The sequence below is a fragment of the Panicum hallii genome, chromosome 2, assembly GCF_002211085.1.
Source record: "Panicum hallii strain FIL2 chromosome 2, PHallii_v3.1, whole genome shotgun sequence".
Taxonomy (NCBI): Eukaryota; Viridiplantae; Streptophyta; class Magnoliopsida; order Poales; family Poaceae; genus Panicum; species Panicum hallii.
Window position 1 is genome coordinate 11,233,477 of NC_038043.1, and position 26,809 is coordinate 11,260,285.

At 48.9% G+C, this 26,809-nt stretch overlaps 2 protein-coding genes across 3 annotated transcripts; both read right to left on the bottom strand.

Annotated features, from left to right (window-relative positions):
• Window positions 1-20,068: 20,068 nt before the first annotated feature.
• On the bottom strand, window positions 20,069-23,152 carry LOC112883344 (31 kDa ribonucleoprotein, chloroplastic-like). Its single transcript, XM_025948633.1, has 4 exons — window positions 22,595-23,152; window positions 21,828-21,929; window positions 20,756-21,040; window positions 20,069-20,420 (listed from the first exon to the last, which is right to left on the bottom strand). Exons 1-4 carry the CDS (start codon window positions 23,039-23,041, stop codon window positions 20,358-20,360), a joined length of 897 nt encoding a protein of 298 aa, XP_025804418.1. The 5' UTR covers window positions 23,042-23,152; the 3' UTR covers window positions 20,069-20,357.
• A 155-nt stretch (window positions 23,153-23,307) lies between these two features.
• LOC112883343 (E3 ubiquitin-protein ligase RGLG1-like) lies at window positions 23,308-26,413 on the bottom strand. Of its 2 annotated transcripts, XM_025948631.1 has the most exons (10): window positions 25,912-26,413; window positions 25,710-25,794; window positions 25,454-25,594; window positions 25,251-25,364; window positions 25,079-25,176; window positions 24,665-24,765; window positions 24,426-24,525; window positions 24,197-24,321; window positions 23,776-23,855; window positions 23,308-23,581 (listed from the first exon to the last, which is right to left on the bottom strand). In XM_025948631.1, exons 1-9 carry the CDS (start codon window positions 26,029-26,031, stop codon window positions 23,804-23,806), a joined length of 936 nt encoding a protein of 311 aa, XP_025804416.1. In that variant the 5' UTR covers window positions 26,032-26,413; the 3' UTR covers window positions 23,308-23,581; window positions 23,776-23,803. The 2 variants fall into 2 exon arrangements, with proteins under 2 accessions (XP_025804416.1, XP_025804417.1); XM_025948632.1 differs by lacking the exon at window positions 23,776-23,855 and having other exon boundaries at window positions 25,912-26,276.
• Between the last annotated feature and the right edge of the window lie 396 nt (window positions 26,414-26,809).

Sequence of the window (26,809 nt, forward strand, 5' to 3'; positions counted from 1 at the left end):
TGAGAAAACTTCTAACAACCGCTCCAGTTCTAGCTCAGCCAGATAATACCCAGCCATTTGATGTCTATTGTGATGCTTCTGGGACTGCCTTGGTTGTGTTCTTATGCAAAACAACCGGGTCATTGCTTATGCATCCCGAGTGCTCCGAAATCACGAGCAAAACTACCCAACCCATGATCTTGAATTGGCAGCAGTTATTCATACTCTCAAGATCTGGAGACATCATCTTATGGGCGCCAAGTGTAATATTTACACTGACCATAAGAGCCTCAAATATATCTTCACTCAAGCTGACCTAAATATGAGGCAAAGGCGTTGGTTAGAACTTGTCAAAGACTATGATCTTGAGGTACACTACCATCCTGGCAAAGCCAATGTGGTTGCGGATGCACTTAGCCGCAAGGCACATTGTCATTGCTTATCCATAGAGACTTTCAATGATACTCTCTGCAATCAAATGAGGAAACTCAATCTAGAGATCATTCCTCAAGGTAGTCTAAATCTATTGTCTATTGAATCTACTTTTCAAGATAGAATCATCATGCCGCAATTACATGATGAAGGTATCAAAATTATCAAGCTAAAACTATCTCAGGGAGAACCCAAATACAAGTGTTTTCACACCGATCATCAAGGAGTTTTATGGTTCAACAATTGTATTGTTGTACCCAAAGATCATCAACTTCGTAAACAAATCCTTGATGAAGCACATCTATCTAAATTCTCTATTTATCCTGGTAGTACCAAAATGTACCAAGATCTTCGACAAAGATTTTGGTGGACTAGAATGAAAAGAGAAATTGCTAAATATGTATCCAAGTGTGATACGTGCCAGAGAGTCAAAGCCAGTCATCTAAAAGCATCTGGTACACTCCATCCACTACCCATTCCGTCATGGAAGTGGGAAGACATTAGTATGGATTTCATTGTCGGTCTTCCTAACACATCCCAAAAATATGACTCTATATGGGTGATCATTGATAGACTTACCAAAACCGCTCACACTTCCTTCCGGTGCATACCACCTATTCTGCTAAGAAGTATGCCGAAGTCTATCTTGATCAAATTGTTCGGTTGCATGGTGTCCCTAAGACCTTCATTTCTGATCGAGGGGCCCAATTCATTGCACACTTCTGGGAACAATTGCAGTCTGCTCTTGGAACCAAACTAATTTGAAGCTCTGCATATCATCCCCAGACTGATGGACAGACTGAGCGAGTCAACCAAATTCTTTAAGACATGCTTCGAGCTTGTATTATTCACTATGGTGCAAGCTGGGATAAGTGTCTTGCCTAGGCCGAATTCTCTTACAACAACAGCTATCAATCTAGTCTTCAGATGGCTCCCTTTGAAGCGTTATACGGTCGAAGATGTCGAACTCCTTTGAGTTGGTCCGAGACCGGCGAACGCAAAATCTTTGGACCAGACCTAGTTGTCGAAGCCGAAGATAAGGTCAAGGTTATCCAAGCCAACCTTAAAACAGCTCAGTCCAGACAGAAAAGCTATGCAGATAGAAGAAGAAAACCTCTGCAGTTCCAAGTAGGAGATTTTGTATATCTCCAAGTATCTCCTACCAAGGGTGTTCAGCGTTTCGGCATAAAAGGGAAGTTAGCACCCCAATATGTCGGACCCTTTGAGATCCTTAAAGTCTGTGGCCCAGTGGCTTACAGAATTCATCTTCCATCCCAATTGGCTGCCATTCACGATGTTTTCCATATTTCTCAACTTAAGAAGTGTATCAAAGTACCCACGGAGATCATTGAAACCCGTGCCATTGAGATTGAACCTGATCTATCTTACACGGAACAACCTATCCAAATCTTGGATACCAAGGAGAGAGTCACCAAAAGGAAGAAAATCAAAATGTATAAGATCTTGTGGGATCATCACACCGAAGAAGAAGCAACTTGGGAAACAGAATCCTATCTTCAACGAAACTTCCCAAACTTCCTTCAAACCAATTCCCAAATCTAATCGTCCGATTCTATTCTGCTTCAGAATCTCGGGACGAGATTCTTTTTAGGGGGGAAGGCTGTGACATTCAGTTAATTAGAAATATAGACATTAGGTTTTAGTGTGAAAAGTGTATGTTTGCTATGGTGTATGTGTATAGCACAAAGGAATAGGGGTATAATTGTAATTTTGTAAAATATAGGTCCTCAAGTGTTAATTGGGTAAAATGGGAGATAGCATCAAAACTTAGGAAAAATATAACACTAGGTGTCAAATTTATATCACCATAGGAAAGAAAATGCAATAGATAGGTTAAATCCTAAGGAAAATAGGTCTTTATGTGAACGCAGGGGCCTAAATATAATTAATGCAAAAATATGGGTCCTCTTATGCAAATTATTGAAGTATAAGAGTAACTTTCAGAGTTTACTTAAGGGCTAAAAGGCAAGAATATATGTCATCAAGACATCCCATGAAAACTTACAAATGTATCCAAAATTACATCAAATCCATCTTGGTAAGGACAAAAGTAATTCAAATTCTACCTTTGTTCAAAATTTAACATGTAAAGCTACAAACTTTGAGTTTTTGAACTTGAGCCCTAAAACAATATTGTAGACTTTGAAAAACTCTCCAACTTTCAGTTCGGGCATTTCCTCATTAGACCTATACATCAGTGGGAAATTTTAGTTTACTGAGAGGTTCCTGAAATTCTTGAGATTTCCAAAAAGGTCCCCCGGACCCCTCCCCTCCCTTCTTCTTCCTCGAGCATGTGCTCCTCTGCTCTGCTCCTCCTGCCGCCGGCGCAGTGCCCCGCCCCTGGCCGCCGCTCTGCCGCCGCCGCCGCGCCACCTCCTTCTGGAATGACTTCCACGTGTCGTTCTCCTCCTGCCCCGGCCCTATTCCCCTCCCCTGCTGCCCTCCCGCCGGCCGCCACGCCCTCGCCGTCGTTGCCAGCTCCTGTTCGCACCCGCAGCACCACTCCTGGCCTTAACACACGCTCCACGGCAGCTCAGTGATCTTGTTTACTCGCTGCCGTCCTTCTTTTCCACAGCATTTCCCTTTCCCGAGCTCATCTCCCTCACCGGATCTCCGCCGCCCCCACTGCCCACCGTCGCTAGCCGCCCTCGCTGCCTCTGAACCCCAATCCAGCGCTGCTAGAGCACCGCCGTGACCCCCTGGTGCTCTCCAACCCGATCAATTTCATCCTCCCGCACCCGAGCCCCGTCCCACCCCTGCTCCCCTTTCACCCCTGGCCAAGGACCTCGGGATTAAAAGAATTGAAAGCCCAGGGGGCTATCTGCAAGGCTTAAGACTCATGTGAATAGTGCCTTAGGGACCCCATGGTGTTAATTGTGCTGTCAACTTTGAAATTTCATATCAATTCAAGGAAAAACCATAAAAATGCAAACTAAAATTTGTTGGAATCCACATTTTAAGATCTACAACTTTCCTTATATATTGACGTTTAGTTTCTGTAACGCCCTGAAAATCCACCAAATTAAAACACGCACTGGGGTGCTTCGTTTAGAAATCACTCGACATCAAAACCCTAACCCTAACCAGGCCACTGTCCCGTCCTGCACCGCTCGGTAGCTTGTCGACGCGCGCGACCACTTTCCTCAATCAGCGCCGGCGCGATTCAGCGCGCGAATGCCGCGCACGCGTGGCCGACCAGCCGCGGCCGCCGCCGCGATTGGCGCCGACGCATTTTCTTTTTCCCCCCCTCGCCGATCTCCTCGCGCAGCGTGCGCGCGCCGCGAATCCCGCCGCACGTGAACGACGCACGCGCGCGGCCGACCGACCGCGGTCGCCTCCGCGATCGGCGCCGACGCGCCCCTCCCTTTCTCTCTCTCTCCTTTCTCTTTCTCCTTTTCTCTTCCTCTATTTCTTTTCTTTTCTTTCCCTTTTTCCCTCTCTTTCTTTTCCTTCTCCCTTTCTTCTTTTCCCTCCCTTCTTCTTCTCCTTCTCCTCTTCCCTGCTCCCGAGCGCCGCCCTCCTGCTCGGCACTGGGCCCCGGCCCCTCCTCCCTCGTGCACGCACGCGCGCGTGCCCGTGCACCCCTGCCGCACCGCGCCAGCCGCTGCCCGGCCGCGCCGTGACGCACAGCCGCGCCGCGCCACGCCCCCTGGCCGTGCGCCGTGCCGTGCCGAGCCACGGCCCTGGCCTGCGCACGCCACCCGCGCCCGCGCGCGCGTGTGCCGCGTGCCGCGCCGCCCGCTGTGCGACGCGTCGCCTGCGCGCGCGCTGTTTCCCCCGCGTGGCGCGCCGCCCGCCGTGCCGCACGCCGCCTGCACGCGCACGCCGAGCTGCGACGACGCGCCGCCCGCCGTGCCGTGTCCTGCCCCCGCTGTGCCGCCCCTGTGCCCGCACACCGCCGCCCGGCCCCCCCCACGTGCACGGCTGTGCACGGCCGCGCCCCGCCGCAAGCCACGGGCGCCATTAATGGCCGCCCGTGGAGCCGCCCCGCCGGCCACCGCCTCCCCGTGCCGCTCGGCCGCCTATAAGTAGGCCGGCCGCGGCCTCTCACCCCCCACAAGCCTCCACCGCCACCCCTGCCTCTCCCCCGCGCTCCACCGCTGCCCCCGCCGAGCCGCACGGCCGCCGCCGCCTGCTCCACGCCGGTCCGCCGCCTCGCGCAGCCCCCGCCCGAGGTGAGCCCCAAAAGGGAACCCCCTCTTCCTCCTCCCCCTTTTCCCCCACACGCCCGAGCCGATTAGGCCCTAGGGCCGCCGGATTTGGGGCCGGCCGAGCTCTCCCCACCCCCCCCCTCTGTTTCACGTGGTGAGGGGAGGAAGAAGAAGGGCAGTTTTGCCCTTAGCCCCCTCCTCTTTTCCCCATTCGGTTAAGAACCCTCCCACCTTTGTAAGTTTTGCAGAAAAGCCCATGGTTGCTATTCCCTTTCAAACCAAACCCCTCCACCATGTGAACTTATTTTCAAATAGGCCCCCCACACTTTTCACTGCTCCTAGTATTTCTAGGATTAGCAAATAAGCCCCTACCCTCTTTAGATAATTACAAACAAGTCCCTGGACCCCCGTTTAAACCCTGAGACCACCTTTAGCGCGTCATTTTATGTGTGAAACGACCTCCGATTGACCCGAAACTTTACCACGCCCTTTCTAGTATAGTTTTAGTCATGCCATTAAGAAACCACCCAAAGATATCATCCCTAACTCCGTAACTAAATTATTTCCGATTCAAGCTCAACGATAAAAGCTTTTAGTTCTTGCGCTTGATTGTGTGTCTGTTTGTTTGCGTCGTAGAACCCGGAGTGAACGAGGAAGGACCTGACTGCGATCAAGTGGACGAGGACCAGTTCCGCGACTCCGAGCCCGAGGGGCAGTGCTACGATCAGGACTTCTCGCAAGAGTTTGACGATGGCAAGTTCAATTCCGCCCTTTGATGCATGTTTTTGTCCTAGTTTTTATAAACACAACCCGATGGCCTGTTTTATAAAATTGCATGGTTTTGCGTGCCGTAACCATGGTAGGATAGCCACCCTTGTTGTGACAACCATACCTTGACCACCTGATTTTATAAAGAAAATGCGTGTGTGTGGGAAAGGGTAAAATGTGGATTTGAGAAGCGAGTCGGACGGGATGGATGGCATTTATGTGTGAATTGCCGTTGGTGTTCTCGTACCTGTGTGGTTGAGCGTGGAGGGGAGATATCCATCTTGTCACCCCTAAGGACCGAGTTGATGTGACATCTCACCTAGCTTCTTGTAGTGCGAACCACTTGACCGTTGTATGGGCAACGGCTTAGCACAAACCCCACTAGTTAGCCTGATAGCCATCAGGAGAGCTGAGAGCAACGGGTGATCAAGGAGAAGGGATAAGCTCTGTGTGACTTATGCCCCGGTTGAACCTCGGTGGTAGGTCGAATGACCCCTTGATAAATCCCGTGGTGGCTAGTCAGGTCTAGCTAGGGTGGGTAAGGGCTTTGATGGGATCTGCACCGGCACTAAGGTGTTCGTGCTGTGGTACCCCACCTATGGGTAAAGTTGCACACCTCTGCAGAGTTAAAATCTATTCGAATAGCCGTGCCCACGGTATTGGGCAAGTTATGGTGTGGTCACATAACTAGTGTTTCTCTCTGGGAATGAATGGGCTGGCGTGAGTTGTTTGAAAAGTGACCGGCAGATGTGCCGTGAGCTACGGCGGACGGGGAGTCCGGTAGCAGTTTAAAACTCGGATCCTATGTGGATCAACACCGTGTGTTCTTTGGTGTTAGAAAACTCGTTTTGGAAAAATGTTTTTAAACAAACCCTTGCATACAAATGAGATTCCCGCAAATGAACCATATCCTTATCCTTGGAATGTCCTGTGCATTAAATTCTGTTATGCCCCCCCTCCGTGGGTGTGATTGGACTTGCTGAGTACATTTGTACTCACCCCATTCTTACTTTTACAGTGGAAGACCCAGACTACGTCCCTGAAGACAACGAATAGGGTTTCGTCCTGCACCCAGTCTTGCCTGTGGTTGAGGCCACCGTTGGATTCCGCATGGCGCAAGACTCTGATGATCCTTTGTTCGTAGCTAGTGTAGCTGTGTGGGTATTGGTTGTAATCCTCGCGATAGTGGCGCTTCACTGCCCATTACCGCGTAGAGTTGTACGGTGATGTACCATCTGATGTAATAAAAGTGTTATCAGGCTCCTGGGACTGATAGAGCAACACTTTTAAGTCTTCCCTGATGGGGGACGCTTCAGGTGGTATCAGAGCCGTAGGCTGGCCGTAGGACGTGACCCTAGGAGCGAGACCCCTTTTCAGGCCCTAGAACTTGTCCCGATTCAGAAATTTTCTGCAAACACTCACCACTGGTCTTTGCCTTGTTCCAGATGGCTGGCAATGGATGGGTTAGCGGAATCTGCCACGCAGAGCCCGGCCTCCCCAAGTTGTTATTGCTCAGCCTGGAACGCGTCGGGATTACGGAACCACCGGAGTATGCCTACCGTGAGTACATCGCCGGAGGCACCCTTCGGTGCGACGTAATGGTTTTTGTGGAGAAAAGCACCCGCTACCCTGATGTGGACCCTTGGTTCATCTCCACCACTGGTTTCCGTTTCCCCGACACCTATCGAAAGGCCGCCCGTAAAGCCCTGCGACGGCTGCGTGTGCTCTACAGGCACCACCTTCAGCGGACCCCTATGGGATTTTTCCCACCCGCTGAGAGAAGAGGACGCACTTGGATTGCCCGAATGAGGGGACTTGGATGAGAAGAAGAAGACCTAGAAGATACGGTCTCCCACCTGTCCATCTACCTTACTGGCTTGGATGCACTCTACCGCGAGCAGGCGGCACAACTGAAGCAGCTAATCCATGGGATTGAAAAGTTAACCCAGGAGCTGGAGGAGCAACGAACAAGGGCTGCGAACGCCGAGTATTCAGTGGCCGCCCTCCAAGTCCAGATACAAGAATACGAGAACCGCAATGGAATAGGTGGGTGGATAGAGGAAGAAGAAGAAGAACCCATGGAAACCCATTGGGATAAGGGTACTCAGACCGAAAACGAGATGGATCGGTTCCTTCCAATAAAGAAGCGCTCTATCAGGACCGAGGAAGAATCCCCATGATAGGATCAGCACCCCTAGCAAAAACCCTACCCTAATGACCACGTGTCCATGAAAACTGTACCACCCTTGTTGTAATAATAAATATCATCTACTCGCCTTTGCACCTGTACCAGGTTGTTTACCCTACTTCTGTTTCAGATGGCTGAGGAAGGATGGACCCAGGGCGATTGCCAAGCTGCACCTGGATTCCCCAGCCTCTTGATCAACACCCTGGAGGACCTTGGCGTTACGGAGCGCCCAAGGTACTACAGCCGAGAGTACGAGCACCATGGTACCCTCCGCTGCAGGGTGATCCTGGTCATCGCCAGGAGCAACCGCTACCCCGACATCCAGCCCTGGCGGGCGACCGCCACAGGGTTTAGACACCAAGACACCTACCCCTTGGCCATCAGAAAAGCACTCCGTTATTTGTGCCGGATATTTGAAGAACACCTCGCCCCTACACCAGCGAAATTCTTTCCGCCGGCCATCAGAACCCCAGTCTGGGAAGCGCGCATGAGAAACCTGGAGCGACGTCGCCACGAAGAAGGCCCCCTGTACCAAGTGGCTACTTACCTAGCCGCCCTGGACCAACTCTTTGATGAGCAAGCCAACCTTCTAAGGGAGCAGACCCATCGGGCCGAACAAGCAGAGCTCGCAGTGAGGATACAGCAGATCCGAGCCGCCCATGCCGAGGCGAGAGCCGCAGCCGCGGTCAGTAGCGAAGTTGTCGCCCAAGAAAGCCTCAGGCAGGCCCGAGACCGGCGTATGCAAGATTGGACCCAAAGTGGAACACCCGTCCCGGCGATAGGGGAAGACCACGTTTTGCTCGGGACACCCGTCATAGGGTGGGGATCACTCTTTGGGAGCACACGAGCCCCACCCGAGAATCCTGAAAGTTCTGCCGCCACCGACGAAGGGGATGCTGCAATGCAACCCCTGACCGATGGGAACCCAGAAGACGGCGAGCGAGAACCTCTCACCCTGTCCACCCCGGAGGATGACACACCACGCAAGTAGAGTAACCGACGCCATCCCAGTGATGCCCTTCCCAGCCTTTCTGTTTAAGACGTGCCCTTTTGCAAGACCCTGGCCGAATAGCTCGAGACCTAGTCGTACCCCCAGGTTGTACCCCCTTGCAGTAATAAAATGGTTCGTGCTTGTTGTTTGTGATGTTGTGTGCTGGTTTGTCGTGTGCTGATTATTTATATGAATACAGGCAGAAGGTAGATTCTGCCCTATATACGAATTAAACAACTTAAACATCACATAATCATAACCCTAATTTACCCAATCAACAGGTGACCCCCCGGAACGTTGCAAGGGCCTCGCGTGGCCGGAACCCCGTAGCCGCTAGCGTCGGAGTACATCCCGTTGAACAAGATCTTCCCCAAGGAGAGCAAGAAGTAAGCCAGAACCGAGGGGGAAGTCAAGAAGGAGAACAACTACCACCACCCCCACCCCTCGGAGACCTGGCGCAAATCATCCATAACTAGACCCTCATACTGGAGACTCTGGCGAATGCCCTCATTAACCGGCAGCCACGAGGGCAGAATATGAATGACAAGCTGACGGCCTTTCTAAGGACCAAGCCACCTACCTTCGCCGGATCCTGCAACCCGTTGGATGCTGACGACTGGTTGCGAGTAATTCAGAGGAAGCTCGAACCATTCGAATGCCAGGACCGGGATAAAGTCCTTCTGGCAGCCCACCAGCTCACCGGAACGGCATTATCCTGGTGGGAAAACTATTGTGCTGCAGCCGAAGATGCCTCTACCATCACCTGGGGAGAATTTGTAAGGGAGTTCCGCCGCTACCACATCCCTTCGGCCACTATGAAGCGCAAGGCGGATGAATTCCGCGCACTACAACAAGGAAGCATGTCGGTGGAAGAATACACCCACCGGTTCATAGAATTGGCCCGGTACGCGCCGGAAGAAGTGAACGACGACGATAAGAAGCAAGACATGTTCAAGAAAGGATTAAGCCCAGAGCTCCGGACCTTGCTTACTCCCCAGATCTATCCGGACTTCAACACCCTGATGAACAAGGCTATCCTCACAGAAAGGGCCAAAGCTGAAGAGAGAAAGGATAATAAACGCAAATTCCTGGAAAGCAAGGCCCGCCAACAGGACCGCTTCCAAAAGCCGAGGAACTCCAACTATACTGCACCAAGATCTCAGGCCCCAATGCAGTATAGGACTCAGTCCCAAGTGACAGGAACACGAGCCTCTGAAGCTCAGCCCAAGAGTCAGAATACCATGAGGGCCCCGCAGGACAACACAAACCTGGCCGCCTCCGACAACAACAATGTTAGGGCCTGTTTCAACTGCCGTGAAATAGGGCATTACATTGCCAATTGCCCTTATGCCAAGAATAAGCCGGCCACATCAGCCTTCTCCAACACGGTGAATGGGCCCAGACCGGCCCTGACCGGTGCCAATCAAGTGCCCGTCCGCAACAACGACGGCAGCCAGCAGGTGAAGCAGCAATCATTTGGACGAGCCCGCGTCAACCACATCGACGCGCGGGAGGCTCAAGAGGCCCAAGGCGTAGTGCTCGGTGAGTACCTAGTCAACTCGGCTCTGGCGACAGTATTATTTGATTCTGGAGCATCACACTCGTTTATATCCTCGAGCTATGTGGAGAAACACAAAATACCTACAGTACTACTAAAACACCCCTATTAACCCGGACGCCTGGAGGCGACATCAATTGTCAATTAGGCTGTCCACGGGTAAGAATCAATTTAAGTGGGGTAGAATTTCTAGCAGACTTGGTAGTACTTAAGTCTGGGGGAATAGACGTAATCCTTGGAATGGACTGGTTAAGCCGACACAATGGTCTCATAGGCTGTGCTGACAAAGTGGTACACCTAACAAACCACGAAGGAGTACAAGTGATCTGCCGAACCCGAGATAGTAAGTTTGATCCAATGGTATTTAGCATGGAAGCCAAGCCTTTAGAAGGAGTCCCGGTAGTAAGCGAATACCCAGATGTATTCCCCGAAGAACTTCCTGGCATGCCGCCAGAAAGGGATATAGAGTTCGTCATAGACCTCATCCCCGGAACATCCCCTATAGCCAAGAGACCCTATAGGATGGCGGCCTCGGAATTGACGGAATTAAAGAAGCAACTAGAAGAACTGCAACGGATTGGTTTTATCAGACCAAGCTCGTCGCCTTGGGGAGCCCCAGTCCTGTTTGTTAAAAAGAAAGATGGGAGTATGAGGATGTGTGTGGATTACCGGGCACTGAATGAAGTTACCATTAAGAATAAGTACCCCCTCCCTAGGATTGATGACCTTTTCGATCAGCTAAAAGGAGCTAAGTACTTTTCCAAGATCGATCTAAGGTCAGGATATTTTCAGCTCAAGATTAGGGAAAGTGACATTCCTAAGACAGCTTTTGTCACCCGCTATGGGCAGTTTGAGTTCACCGTAATGTCCTTCGGACTAACCAATGCCCCTGCCTATTTTATGAACCTCATGAACAAAGTGTTTATGGACGAGCTGGATAAGTTTGTCGTAGTCTTTATCGACGACATACTTATCTACTCTAAGAGTATTCAGGAACATGAGCAACATCTGCGGGTAGTATTGGAAAAGCTGAGGGCACATAGGTTATATGCCAAGTTCAGCAAGTGCGAATTCTGGCTGGAGAGAGTAGCTTTTCTTGGTCACATTCTGACTGCGGAAGGCGTAGCAGTGGACCCAGAGAAGGTCGAAGCCGTTACCAATTGGCAGCGACCAACTAACGTCAGTGAAGTCAGGAGCTTCCTTGGGTTAGCCGGGTACTATCGGAGATTTATCGAGGGATTCTCTAAGATAGCTCGGCCCATGACAGAACTCCTTAAAAAGGAGAAGAAGTTTGCTTGGACGGAATCTTGTGAGAGAAGCTTTCAGGAACTAAAGCAAAGGTTGACAACCGCCCCAGTGTTAACCCTACCGGACATCCATCGGGATTTTGTCATTTATTGTGATGCATCCCGACAAGGATTAGGGTGTGTTCTGATGCAAGATGGGAAAGTCGTTGCATATGCTTCCCGCCAACTCAGGACTCATGAGCAGAATTACCCGACCCATGACTTGGAATTAGCGGCCGTAGTACATGCTCTCAAGATTTGGAGGCATTACTTGATTGGGAATAAGTGTGAGATTTACACTGACCATAAGAGTTTGAAATACATCTTCACCCAGCCAGACTTGAACTTAAGACAAAGGAGATGGTTAGAGTTAGTCAAGGACTATAATTTGGAAATCCATTATCACCCCGGGAAAGCGAATGTGGTAGCCGACGCCTTAAGCCGGAAATCCTATGGGCCCAAGGATGACAACCTGCACGAGGAAATGGCACGATTAAATGTGCACATTGTTCCTCGAGGTTCCAGCCATGTGTTAAGCGTCCAATCAACCCTAGGGGATAGAATTAGAGAGGCTCAAAGCTCGGATCAGGAGCTAGTAAAGATCTGCAAGCAAACTGGAGAGAACAAAGCGCCAGGTTTTAGAGTGGACGATAAGGGAGCATTATGGTACGAGGATAGGATTTGTGTGCCCCAGAATGGAGACTTCCGGCAGATAATTATGGACGAAGCCCATAACTCGGCCTACTCCATCCACCCAGGATCCACCAAAATGTATATGGACATAAGGCAAAAATATTGGTGGAGTGGAATGAAAGCGGACATCGCGCGATTTGTGGCGCATTGTGATACCTGCCAAAGGATCAAGGCCGAACATCAAAAGCCGGCAGGATTATTGCAACCCTTGCCTATCCCGGTTTGGAAGTGGGATGAGATGAGATAGGAATGGACTTTGTAGTGGGTCTGCCTAGAACGCAGAAGGGACACGATTCCATATGGGTAATAGTGGACAGACTCACCAAGTCGGCTCATTTCATACCTGTACGAACCACTTACGGTGGAGAAAAGCTGGCAAAGCTTTATGTGGAGAATATAGTAAAGTTACATGGAGTGCCTAGCAGAATTGTCTCAGATAGAGGGACCCAATTTACGTCTAGGTTTTGGAAAAGCTTGCATAAGGCTATGGGTACTAAGCTAGACTTTAGCTCCGCATACCACCCACAGACGGATGGTCAGACCGAAAGGGTGAACCAGATTATGGAAGATATGCTGAGAGCATGTGTTCTGACCTATGGAAATGATTGGGAGCAAAGTCTGCCTTATGCAGAATTTTCGTACAATAATGGTTACCAAGCCAGCTTGGGCATGTCGCCATTCGAAGCCCTCTATGGGAGAAAGTGTAAAACTCCCTTGATGTGGTCGGAAGTTGGAGAACGTGCGCTAGTAGGGCCCGCACTAATAAAGGAAGCGGAAGAAAAAGTAGCGGAAATCCGCGAGAAGTTGAAGGCGGCTCAATCCCGATAGAAGAGCTACGCAGATAAGAGAAGGCGAGAAATAAGTTTCAATCCGGGAGAATTTGTCTATCTCAAAGTTTCACCCATTCGAGGAACACGAAGATTTCAGGTACAAGGGAAATTGGCCCCTCGATACATTGGACCGTATCGAGTTCTGAAGAAAGTCGGAGCAGTGGCATACCAACTGGAGTTACCAGAAGAAATGTCAGATATACACCCAGTATTTCATGTTTCGCAATTGAGAAGGTGTCTGAAGATACCCGAGGGAGAACATGTGCCGGTGGAAACAATAGACCTGCAGCCGGATTTGCGATACCAAGAAGTACCGGTCAAGGTTCTAGACACTGTCACTAGAAGGACAAGAAACTCCGAAGTACGGATATGCAGGGTTCAATGGAGCAGACATGGAGTAGAGGAAGCAACCTGGGAACGCGAGGAGGCTCTAAAGAAGGAATTTCCCCATTTGTTTAGAAGCCAGCCGAATCTCGAGGACGAGATTCATTTAAGTGGGGTAGGTTTGTAACGCCCTGAAAATCCACCAAATTAAAACACGCGCTGGGTGCTTCGTTTAGAAATCACTCGACGTCAAAACCCTACCCTAACCAGGCCACTGTCCCGTCCTGCACCGCTCGGTAGCTTGTCGACGCGCGCGACCGCTTTCCTCAATCAGCGCCGGCGCGATTCAGCGCGCGAATGCCGCGCACGCGTGGCCGACCAGCCGCGGCCGCCGCCGCGATTGGCGCCGACGCGTTTTCTTTCCCCCCCCCCTCGCCGATCTCCTCGCGCAGCGTGCGCGCGCCGCGAATCCCGCCGCACGCGAACGACGCACGCGCGCGGCCGACCGACCGCGGTCGCCTCCGCGATCGGCGCCGACGCGCCCCTCCCTTTCTCTCTCTCTCCTTTCTCTTTCTCCTTTTCTCTTCCTCTATTTCTTTTCTTTTCTTTCCCTTTTTCCCTCTCTTTCTTTTCCTTCTCCCTTTCTTCTTTTCCCTCCCTTCTTCTTCTCCTTCTCTTCTTCCCTGCTCCCGAGCGCCGCCCTCCTGCTCGGCACTGGGCCCCGGCCCCTCCTCCCTCGTGCACGCACGCGCGCGTGCCCGTGCACCCCTGCCGCACCGCGCCAGCCGCTGCCCGGCCGCGCCGTGACGCACAGCCGCGCCGCGCCACGCCCCCTGGCCGTGCGCCGTGCCGTGCCGAGCCACGGCCCTGGCCTGCGCACGCCACTCGCGCCCGCGCGCGCGTGTGCCGCGTGCCGCGCCGCCCGCCGTGCGACGCGTCGCCTGCGCGCGCGCTGTTTCCCCCGCGTGGCGCGCCGCCCGCCGTGCCGTACGCCGCCTGCACGCGCACGCCGAGCTGCGACAACGCGCCGCCCGCCGTGCCGTGTCCTGCCCCCGCTGTGCCCCCCCTGTGCCCGCACACCGCCGCCCGGCCCCCCCCCACGTGCACGGCTGTGCACGGCCGCGCCCCGCCGCAAGCCACGGGCGCCATTAATGGCCGCCCGTGGAGCCGCCCCGCCGGCCACCACCTCCCCGTGCCGCTCGGCCGCCTATAAGTAGGCCGGCCGCGGCCTCTCACCCCCCACAAGCCTCCACCGCCGCCCCTACCTCTCCCCCGCGCTCCACCGCTGCCCCCGCCGAGCCGCACGGCCGCCTCCGCCTGCTCCACGCCGGTCCGCCGCCTCGCGCAGCCCCCGCCCGAGGTGAGCCCCAAAAGGGAACCCCCTCTTCCTCCTCCCCCTTTTCCCCCACACGCCCGAGCCGATTAGGCCCTAGGGCCGCCGGATTTGGGGCCGGCCGAGCTCTCCCCACCCCCCCCTCTGTTTCACGTGGTGAGGGGAGGAAGAAGAAGGGCAGTTTTGCCCTTAGCCCCCTCCTCTTTTCCCCATTCGGTTAAGAACCCTCCCACCTTTGTAAGTTTTGCAGAAAAGCCCATGGTTGCTATTCCCTTTCAAACCAAACCCCTCCACCATGTGAACTTATTTTCAAATAGGCCCCCCCACACTTTTCACTGCTCCTAGTATTTCTAGGATTAGCAAATAAGCCCCTACCCTCTTTAGATAATTACGAACAAGTCCCTGGACCCCCGTTTAAACCCTGAGACCACCTTTAGCGCGTCATTTTATGTGCGAAACGACCTCCGATTGACCCGAAACTTTACCACGCCCTTTCTAGTATAGTTTTAGTCATGCCATTAAGAAACCACCCAAAGATATCATCCCTAACTCCGTAACTAAATTATTTCCGATTCAAGCTCAACGATAAAAGCTTTTAGTTCTTGCGCTTGATTGTGTGTCTGTTTGTTTGCGTCGTAGAACCCGGAGTGAACGAGGAAGGACCTGACTGCGATCAAGTGGACGAGGACCAGTTCCGCGACTCCGAGCCCGAGGGGCAGTGCTACGATCAGGACTTCTCGCAAGAGTTTGACGATGGCAAGTTCAATTCCGCCCTTTGATGCATGTTTTTGTCCTAGTTTTTATAAACACAACCCGATGGCCTGTTTTATAAAATTGCATGGTTTTGCGTGCCGTAACCATGGTAGGATAGCCACCCTTGTTGTGACAACCATACCTTGACCACCTGATTTTATAAAGAAAATGCGTGTGTGTGGGAAAGGGTAAAATGTGGATTTGAGAAGCGAGTCGGACGGGATGGATGGCATTTCTGTGTGAATTGCCGTTGGTGTGCTCGTACCTGTGTGGTTGAGCGTGGAGGGGAGATATCCATCTTGTCACCCCTAAGGACCGAGTTGATGTGACATCTCACCTATCTTCTTGTAGTGCGAACCACTTGACCGTTGTATGGGCAACGGCTTAGCACAAACCCCACTAGTTAGCCTGATAGCCATCAGGAGAGCTGAGAGCAACGGGTGATCAAGGAGAAGGGATAAGCTCTGTGTGACTTATGCCCCGGTTGAATCTCGGTGGTAGGTCGAATGACCCCATGATAAATCCCGTGGTGGCTAGTCAGGTCTAGCTAGGGTGGGTAAGGGCTTTGATGGGATCTGCACCGGCACTAAGGTGTTCGTGCTGTGGTACCCCACCTGTGGGTAAAGTTGCACACCTCTGCAGAGTTAAAATCTATTCGAATAGCCGTGCCCACGGTATTGGGCAAGTTATGGTGTGGTCACATAACTAGTGTTTCTCTCTGGGAATGAATGGGCTGGCGTGAGTTGTTTGAAAAGTGACCGGCAGATGTGCCGTGAGCTACGGCGGACGGGGAGTCCGGTAGCAGTTTAAAACTTGGATCCTATGTGGATCAACACCGTGTGTTCTTTGGTGTTAGAAAACTCGTTTTGGAAAAATGTTTTTAAACAAACCCTTGCATACAAATGAGATTCCCGCAAATGAACCATATCCTTATCCTTGGAATGTCCTGTGCATTAAATTCTGTTATGCCCCCCTCTCCGTGGGTGTGATTGGACTTGCTGAGTACGTTTGTACTCACCCCATTCTTACTTTTACAGTGGAAGACCCAGACTACGTCCCTGAAGACAACGAATAGGGTTTCGTCCTGCACCCAGTCTTGCCTGTGGTTGAGGCCACCGTTGGATTCCGCATGGCGCAAGACTCTGATGATCCTTTGTTCGTAGCTAGTGTAGCTGTGTGGGTTTTGGTTGTAATCCTCGCGATAGTGGCGCTTCACTGCCCATTACCGCGTAGAGTTGTACGGTGATGTACCATCTGATGTAATAAAAGTGTTATCAGCCTCCTGGGACTGATAGAGCAACACTTTTAAGTCTTCCCTGATGGGGGGACGCTTCAGTTTCTGAGTAGTTTTTGCTCTAATTTAAATGCTAAGTTTAAGTAGTTGTAGGTTAAGAAAATGCATAATAAATAGCAAAAAAATGGTAAAAATGTAAACTCAATTGTGTTAGCTTTGCTTTGACATGTAGGACTTAGGAAATAATTAACCTACTGTGTGTGTATTATTTCCATAATATGTGAGTTTAATTATGAATAATACCTATTTAACCTTGTATATTTAATATCTGTGATTTTAAATGTTCAAAAATCATGAAAATATTTTGAGGTACTGTTCTTGAATGGTGTAACCTGTTACTAAATTCTCACCCTAGGATCAGGTGTAAAACCACCGGAACAAATAAAACATGCTATGATAATGTTATACTCATATCTAAATAAAATAAGTCTATAGTTAAATAATAACCTAGAGTTAGTATAAATAATTAGCAAAGCAAATAGATAAAGTTATTAATAATTAGTTTAAATATTTGAAACCAACTCAACCTGTTACCTCATGCCATTAGTTAAATATTTAGGGTAACCAACCCTGTTGCTTAATGTAACTAGATAAAATGGTTAATACCCGATAAATGACTGCCTAGTAGAGAAGTAAATGATATGTGTAGTAAGTAAATTATATTTTCGTTGGATTGCAACTTTATCGTGAAATAAATAAAATAATATGCATCCCTTAACTTATAACTGTGCATACCATGTAGACTCGACTACTCTCGCCGACGGTGACTACGAACTAATCCCGGAACAAGGAGTGGAATCAGTTGAAGGCCCCGGGAACGCCGTCGAAGGTCTAACTGAAGCTCCGAACCAAAGTTCAGAAAACTTTGACACTCCTGCCCCCAACCCCACTCAAGAAGGCAAGCCCCGGACATAACCCCTACTTTATTTACACTGCAATCTATATTATTTATTCCTATCTTTGCATTACGTTCTTAGGAATTGTATGAGAAACCCTAGTTACATTTTCCTAGGAATCAATATATTGAATACTAGCACTTGAGTTCGAATAGCCGCTCTGCTAATAGGACCGGTAGAAGTCGGGTGATTTCCTGTCACTCGCGCGATATAGGAGTTGCAATGTTTACATTCTTGTAATCACTATAAGGATGACGGACGGGATTTATGTGAGGTATCATGGTTGAGATGATACCCCGTCTGTGTTGATAAATTTGATAAGGTCGCAATGTGTGGTAGCAGTGGTTAAGCGTTTGAAAGTACTAACCACATGCCGCGAAATATGGTAAGCGGTAAGCCTAGTAACCAATCGGCCCGACGAGTGGACATACCTCCCACCACTCGTATTTGGTTTTTTCTATACTTGATTCGACGTGTGGGAATACGTGTTGCAGGGCAACCAGGAGTACGATCGTGTAGTTGCTCTACAGACGTACGTTCTGCATATTGGATGTGCGTATGGTCCTGCAGTCGCTTGTGGTGGCTCTGATCCACGAGTCGGAATGAAAGGCAAACGGTTGCTTCGGAACCATCGTTGGATGTTCCAAGCGTGTGAGTTAGGTTTACCCTTGCAAGGCTGAAATTCGATTCAGGAATCGTCCGTTTCTCGTGGAGATTGAGATTGCTTGATCCTTTTGCCACATAGAGTAACAAGAGCAACTTGGTGATTATCAAAGATGATGTTTGGCTAAAGATTCTACCATGCTTGAATAGTTATAGGTGCTTATCTAGAATGATTAATCACCTAGAACTTGAAAACTAAAGTTTGAAATTAAGGATCTACATTTTGTTGCTTTTCAGCTGAAAATTTTACCCACAACCATTAAAGCCGTCATAAGTCTAGTTACATGGCTAATTATACCATGAACGGGTAGGCCTTGCTGAGTATTAGAATACTCAGTCTTGCATTGTGACTTTTTGTTCAGGTAATCCACCTGACGACTCTGCTTTGTCTATGCCGTGGCCTTACCCTCTGCCCGATGGTTGGTCCGTGGAGTGGGACCCGTCCCCGGCCAACACAGATCCTTCTGAGTGATATCATGCCAGGGCTAGCATGATATCTGAACTGGCGACGTGTACAGTGCCCGTGCTTTAAACTCCGCTGCATGACTTGAAACTTAGAACTGTTTGTAATAATTTCCATCAGTTGGGAACTGATGTTACTTTAAAACACTCATGTAATATATCTGCCTGTGCTGTAAAATGGGATAGCAATTGTATCTCCGGACTCGCCTTCGTGCGAGGTACCTTGTTTGATCCTGCATTCGGTGGTTTATCGGAACGTTACCCGACAGACCAAGGGATGATACCGTTTGAAGCACGTTGGAGCCCTCAAGAGTGGACTCGCGTATTTGAGCCGGCGTAATTCAGGTTGGTTCTGCCACACGAAAGTTGTGGACATTTGATTGTACAGAACAAACAATCAATAGAAACAATCAATAGAAACTAAATATTATGAGCAATCCTCGTCGCCAAACAATTTACCATGTGCTCGCCCGTGGTTTGTGGCTGCAGCAACAACTGCAGCAAGCAATAGCTACAGTAAATTTTGCTTCTTGGCTGTTGCAGTCGCAGTCGCAGTCGCAGCCAGCCGAAGCAAGCAGATTATTAGTCTACAAACTAAACAAATAATTTAGCTTTGCAAACGATTAATATGCAAAACTGAATAATGGTTGTGTACATGAATAAATTATTCTATATGCTGGACATAATTATTTTTAAAATAGATTGAAATATCTCCACATAACGAACAAATTAATATATAAAGTAAATAAATCAGTCTACATCACCGATATAATGCAAACAAGTAGTTTAACTACGAGAAAAGACAAGTACAAGTTTGTTAAAATCTGTTTATATAAGTAAAGAGGGGTGATATGAATCATGAAAAAAAGAATAATTACAAATAAAAAAGACTGCTTGCACAAGATTTAAAATACAAAAGGAAAGAAAGAAAAGAAGAAATATATAAATATAGAGGAATAGAAGGAAAAATGGAAAGGAAATAAAAATTAGAAGGAAAGAAATAAGAAAGGAGAACAAAAAAGTGGAGAAACAGAAAAGAAAAAAACTATAACCAGCTTGGAGAATCGGCCCACAAGAAAAAGAAAATAAAATTGTACAACCCCACGTTATTTAATACACTAAGCATGAATATAATTCGACTAATTTTAGTCAAATTTATGAGGTTCAACTTTTTTAAATTCTAAAATGCACCATAAAATAAACCAAAATACTTGTGCCACTAAATAGGATTGTCCCTTTTTAAAGGAAAATATTGTCTATCAGCTCTAGCAAGATTAAGGCCTCGTATCCTTCATAATTCCTACCGCCATTAACAAAACAGAGCCACTTTTAACGCTACATTAGTCGTGCATTCTTCCCTTAAAACACTGACATGTGGGCCCATTCGTGCCTGGCAGATGCACTCGTCGCCGTGTCAGTGAACATGTCTCGTTCAGAAAGCAGAAGAGCCAAACTGCTCATACATAATTGTTTTCCTCGAACAGATGTCAGAAAAAATTTCGAATTGCATCGACAAATTGAGCTAGGTGCACTATAACAGTAGCCTACAATACATGAACTCATGAACACAACCAACAGTTAAGAAAATAGCAGAGAACACTTCCCTCCTCACAATACGACAGGATGATAGGGAGCCCAGAACACAAGAAAAGAGAATGGAGGGTCTAAACCAGTATCAGACCACACTATGATGTTCCTATGGAACAAGCCTGCTGACCACCCCCATACAGCCTCATTAGAAACCTCGCCGCGATCGCTCCTCCGCAACATTCACTCGCAGGGCACGGCCATCCAAACTCTGTACAACCCAGGATGGCGAGTCATATTTTTTGGGTAAGAAAAACTTTAATTCGGTCAGGTTATAGAAAAAGGAAAAGATAGCATGGCCTCCACAGCCTCACTGTGATACTGATTATTTCAGTACTACTTCCTCCGTTCCAAATTATTAGTCGTTTTGGCTTTTCTAGATACATAGATTTTGCTATGCACCTACACACAACATATATCTAGATGCATAGCAAAAACTATGGACCTAGAAAAGCCAAAATGACTAATAATTTGGGACGGAGGGAGTACCAAATTTGCTTCATCCAGTTATTATGGTTATGCAAATGGCCAGCAATCGACACTGACCTGTCCATCAAGGGCGGCAATAGCATCATCCAATTCCTCCTGTGTTTCCATAGTTACAAAACCAAATCCCCGTGAACGCCCAGATTCTCGGTCATAGACAACTCTGGCATCAACCACTTTACCATGCTCACTGAACAACTGCACCAATCTAGAATCATCCACTTGCCATGGCAGGTTGCCCACATAAATCCTGAAAGAAGAACCACCAAATTGTCTGGGAGGTCTTTCCACACGAGAGCCTCTAGGAGCCGCTTTATTTACAGTCAGAAGCCTTCCATTGATATCCTGTCCACATAAACAGGTAATCAGCTACACATGTAACTGTACATTCTTAAACTATAACAAGGCATCTATATAGGATAGAATCACGAAATTCCAATATATAGCTAGCTGTTCGTACTGACATAAAACTGGGTTCCTTATACCACTTTAGCATGCTTAGCATATAGATAAAGTAAATTAGTATTGAAATTCACTTACAACAAAACCTTCACTTGAACAGTATAAACACCATCATGTATGTCTAAAATCAAAGTCCTTACAGGCATGTCATGTGTGCAAGGGTTGCCCCATAGAGGAGGTAGGAGCACTTAGCTCCTTGTTCCAAGCCATTGCATGGGAGGGGAGCTAGGAAAGGATTCTTGGTCCATTTCAACTTGAAGCTCATGTGCTAGAAACAATGAAAACTATATTTTCCAACACCAGCTGAGAGCGCAGCTGCAGAAGCACAGTAGAAAGGTGGGAAATGTGCTAACTTTGTTACTTGTTTAATGACTTCTGGGTTCTGCAAGTGGTTAGCACATTGCACAAACTTTCAAACGGATGAATTTAGTGGTGTACCAATTTGAGCCTCCATGCGTTAAGAATCAGAAATCCATACCCCTATGCCCTAGCAATATATTAATGTTTACATGAAGTATATTTATATGCAATCTGCGAACAGCATTACATGCATAACACAAGTGTGCAAATTTGATTAAATGACTTGTAGCTAGCATAAGCGAATAGGCTATCTTAACCATAACTAAACCCAGAATCTGTCAAGAAAAATAGCTCCATCAAATACACTCACATAGCGATGGAACATCTCCACAGCCTTCTCAGCCTCCTCGACAGTACTCATTGTGACAAACCCAAATCCACGGCTCTGATCTGTTTCTCTGTTGTAAATGACCTGCACACAAACAAAGTAAGCTCATTTCAGAACAAAAGAGCAAATTCCTTTTTCAAGTAAAGGGGAACAGGAAGTCAGAAAGACATATATTCGAAAGAGCAAATCATGAGTATCCTTGAACCATGATTATCATCTAAATATATCCATTAAATGCAGAACTGACAGATACAGCTAGGTAGGCACCTCCATAGCATGAAGAAGCAAAGAAATGGGATAAGCAACAAGTTCCAAGTGTAAATGTTCAGTGTCCTAGGCTGAAAATTTGTGCTAAAAGCTGCACAAGGTTTAGAACCCTTTTACTTAAAGGAATGTAACAGGTTTTTACTCACTTAGCCAAGATGTTGTTCCCATAAGAACCTGTAGTTGCAGCAACATCACAACGCACAGCAAGAACATCTCATGACACAATACCACATTACAAGTATACAACATACTGGAACCTAAATATCTGAAGGAACAAGCTCATGATTCAGGCAAGTAGACCACAGTCGCTGCACGTCTGCAGCTCCCACAGTGCGTTTCAGCACTCACCGCATAAAAACATTCTACACTAACCGACTAAAAGTGATGCCGCTACAGAACAGAGGCCCCAGGGCAGTTTCGGTCGAGGCAATTTTTATGCATGGCGTAAAGATTAGTGAGGCGGAAGCAACGGTCGGTCTCACCTCCGAGACCTCGACGACGCCGGCCTGCTCGAAGAGCTGCGCGAGGCGCTCGCTGTCGACGTCGTAGGGCAGGTTGCCGACGTAGACCTTGGCCTCCTCGGGCGGCTCGACGTACTCCCCGACCTCCTCCTCCTCGACGGCGGCGGACGCCTCGGCAGCAGCGTCCTCCTCCTCCTCCCCCGACGCGAACGCCTCCTCCTCCTCCTGTTCGGACTCGGCGGCGGCCGGCTCGGCGTAGTCGACGCCGACGGAGGACTCGAAGGAGTCGGAGGCGGCGAGCGGGGCGAGCGGCAGGCGGCGGGCGGAGCGGAGGCCGAGCGGGCGGCGGGGCGGTGTCGGGGCGAGGAGGACGAGGAAGGGGGAGGGCGTGGCGGTGGGCTTCTGGAGGGAGGCGGAGGTGCTGGCGGCGAGGGCGCGGAGGGACGCCGCGACGACGGAGGAGGCCATGGTGGCGCCGCGCGAGGGGGGAAGGAGGGAGGGAAGGGAAGGGGATAAGAGAGGGAGGGAGGAGCGAGCCGGGAGAGGATTTTGGGGGTGAGGCGCCTGGACCAGGAGTCGGCAGGGCAGGAGCAGAGACGGACGAGGAAGAGGGACGAGCCGAGCCGATATTTTCCGCTCGGTTCCATCCTGTGGGCCGCAACCGACATGGGCTGGGCCGTGTATTTTGCTACTCGCATTTTAATCGGCAACCAACAAAAAGGTTCCCCAAATGGTTGTTAGTATTTGCTAAATTTCTATTCGCATCGCAGCACATCACGTCATCACATCAAGAAGAAAACATAGAAAAGGAGAAAATATGTCTACATATGCCAGTAGTACGAGTGTACGACTCATGAGACCGTCGGTACAAGGTAATTCTGATGTGAGACCTAAGGTTAAGCTAATGCCGACTGTCAAGTGTCAACTGACTGAACTCCAAGTGGCAGCAAGCTTCAGAGTTCAGACTGTGCATCATCTGCCATCCCCCATCCATTTGCGACGCTTCACCTGCGTGCATCAAAAACAAGGCCTCGTCAGTTCACATACGACTCATGCCCACCGAGCTAAGTCCGGAAACTTTTCGGTGTGATTGATGCAATTCATATTTTTCTTTTGCAGGTTCGGTGGTGTCGCAATGCAAGTAAGTTCAGAGAAATGTGCGAGCATAGTGCAAGTTCAATGTGATCAGATCAGAAACCTACCCGGCTACCCGCACACACAAGAACCGTCTCAACAAGGTGGGGGAAGAGGAGTCCCTGGAGGCGCGCTTGCGGCCTGCTCACTGCAGATCACGCCATGCATTGGAAATAATCAGAAATCAACAGACCTATAACATCTACTCCATCCGTCCCAAAAAGAATACAACTCCCGCTTCTCGAGGAGTCAAACAATTTCAAATTTGACCAAATTTATACAAAAATTTACTAACATTTATATCTCCAAATAGATTTAGTATGAAAATATATTACATACCTAATCTAATGATACTTATTTTTATCATAAATATTACTACTATTTTGTATAAATTTGGTCAAATTGAAATTGTTCGACTTCTCGAAAAACGAGAGTTGCATTGTTTTTGGAACGGAGGGAGTAACTGCATCAGTTTCTCCGAACACATACCGGATCCACTTGTCGATTATCGTGCTGTACTGGGCTGGTATCTTCCTCAGAGCTTCCAGCGCGAACTGATCCTCCTTCTCGGCTTGCGATGTTTCCCTTGACATTATCTCGGTGAAATCCACAAACTGCAAGAAATACCAATGGCAGAAATAGAAAAAAAATCAAATCAAGTGCATGATAGAGAAAGGCAAAGTCCTCTAGCTGAGAACATTGTGTAACTATCGCACACCTGGAAATTATCGAACAAATGTTGGTTATCGTGGCGGTGGATGCGATCATCCCATGGCGCATCACCGACTCCGACGAGGACAATAGACAGAGGGAAATGACTGCAATAAACAAACCGTATAACAACTCCATATCCAAGCATGGATCTTTGCAAGCAGATTGAGCTTTGTCGACAAGGAGAATTAGGTGACTTTTAAGAAAACATCAGGTGTCTATGTCTATCAATTAAGTGACAGTTACCTGGCATGTATGAAAGCCTGAAGAGTCCTTTCTTCAAGGTAGTTCATGGATCTTGCCTCAGTCGGGTAGCTTGCTGAATGAGCACCAGTACGTGTCGGAACCTGGGGCAAAATGAGCAGATACAAGCTTAAAAATTTGCCAATAAAGCAGAGGTAAATCATCAGAAACTAAAGATGGACAACTTCATTCATATCTATTTGAAGAACATCGACAATGGACAATGACCACACTCTTCATACTTTGTTTAGTCAATCACCGCAAGAGCAGAAATCCTGATGTTTCTCATTTCTAAGAGAACACAAAGAAAAACAGTAGCATAACACAAGAGGACCATACAAAAGCTCGGATCTTACTGCCATATGAAATAATCATGATTTTTAATTAGAGCATTTACACAGAAAATGGGATGCATACCTGGCCGTCAGCTATGATCAGTAGGATGTGGTACTGGTGCCTAGAAGCTTCAACAATTCTCGTCGCCGCTTCTATGATCGGAGCTAGAGATGTCGGCCCTAAACCAGAACCCACAGGCCGGTCAGTCAGAAAGAGGGGGTAAGAAACGAAATGACTGAAAGATGCTTCATACCAGAGAGCCGAACGTGAGAGGCGATCTCTCTGTATCGCTGCAGTGCTTCTGAAACTCCGTTGCACGCCCGGCCATCTCTGTAGAAGTTGAAGACGCTTCGGTCGTGCGTCGTTGCTGAAAAGCGCATCGAAGCAAATGAGGACGCCACTACCCTCTGGTTCGTCAGATGCAGAGATGGAATGATGAAGAATCAGAGGCCTTACAGTCCCCGAAGCCGAAGCACGGGATCCTGTTGTCTTCGTCGTACGCTGACAGCGTTCTCCCGATGATGCCGATCGCCTGCTCGTAAGGGTTCGGAGCGTCCCCGACGTGATGCAGGCTTCTCCCGTCGAAACAACGCTTCCCTTGGAATTTAGATTACATTAACCGACACTGCATCAGTCAGATGACTCGAGAAAAAGGAACAATAACAATGGGATCCACGGTTGGTCAGAAGAAGAAACTAACTGAAATCCCTACCTGTCCATTCGTTGCTCTTGGTGAAATCCACCCCGATTATAAGGTTAGATGACTCGAGCCCGACCTGTTGGAGTTTCTCCTTCACCTGGACGAGGACAGAGAGATGCCCAAGACGGCAGCGGTGTCAGGCATGCATCTGTGATTCTCACACAGAGGGTAAAAAGAAGTGAAGTGAAGCTGTGAAAGTGAACATGTCGCTGACCTGATCCAAGGTGCCGTAGTTCTGGTCTGCTCCTGCTGATCCATGGCCTGCAGCGGCGACTGCCTTGAGACGAAAGGACCAGGTGAAGCAGAACAGCAGAACTAAAGCGGAGAAGATCATCTCCGGCTACGTGCAAAGGCTCTCTACCCCTCTCAAAATCAAGCAAGAAATGGCAGTGAAATCGGCCGGGAGAAGCAAGCGAGCAAGCTTGGGCAGTCGCATTCGCATCTGGAGCCTTTTATATCTGGAGAAGGTGAAGGCGATTGGCCCGGAACGAAACTGCAAGGCGACGACGACCCAGCAGCAGAGACTTGGAGGGGCCGCGACGCGCAAATGTTGTCGATGGGCACGCTGAAACGAGTGACCTTCGGTGTGGTGGTGTCATGGTGTTAATGGGTGGTTGCCATGAAATTTTTTAAGGGCATTACTATGTTATCCACTAAAACATTTTCACCGACGAGCTCGCTCTTAGGTTTTCCAAAGATGCGTCATGTCCAACTTTTATCGTGTACTGATAAAGGAAAACACGGCAAAAAAGAAAGGCAGCAAGGAAGATTGGCAATGGCATTCGTTTATACCTGGAAAAGGAGCAAAAAGGCTTGTTGCTGGCCTGTTGGAATATGGCTCCCTTTTTTCTGGTTGATGTGTCCTGGGTTCAGATTGCCAGCGTCAAAATCTTGTCCTCAAATAAATCTCAAGCACATAAACTCTGGCGTCCTTGGGATAATCTCTGGATGATGAGTTCAAATTCAATACATATCAACCTTCTGTTAGCAGAAACGCGCTGGATAATTCCAAGAACAGCCATTACCTGGAGGAGGTTGAAAAGGCACTCCGCGTGCAGTGAGACGGCACACGGCTTGACTTAGCTGTTGACCAAGAGTGGCATCTTGTTCGA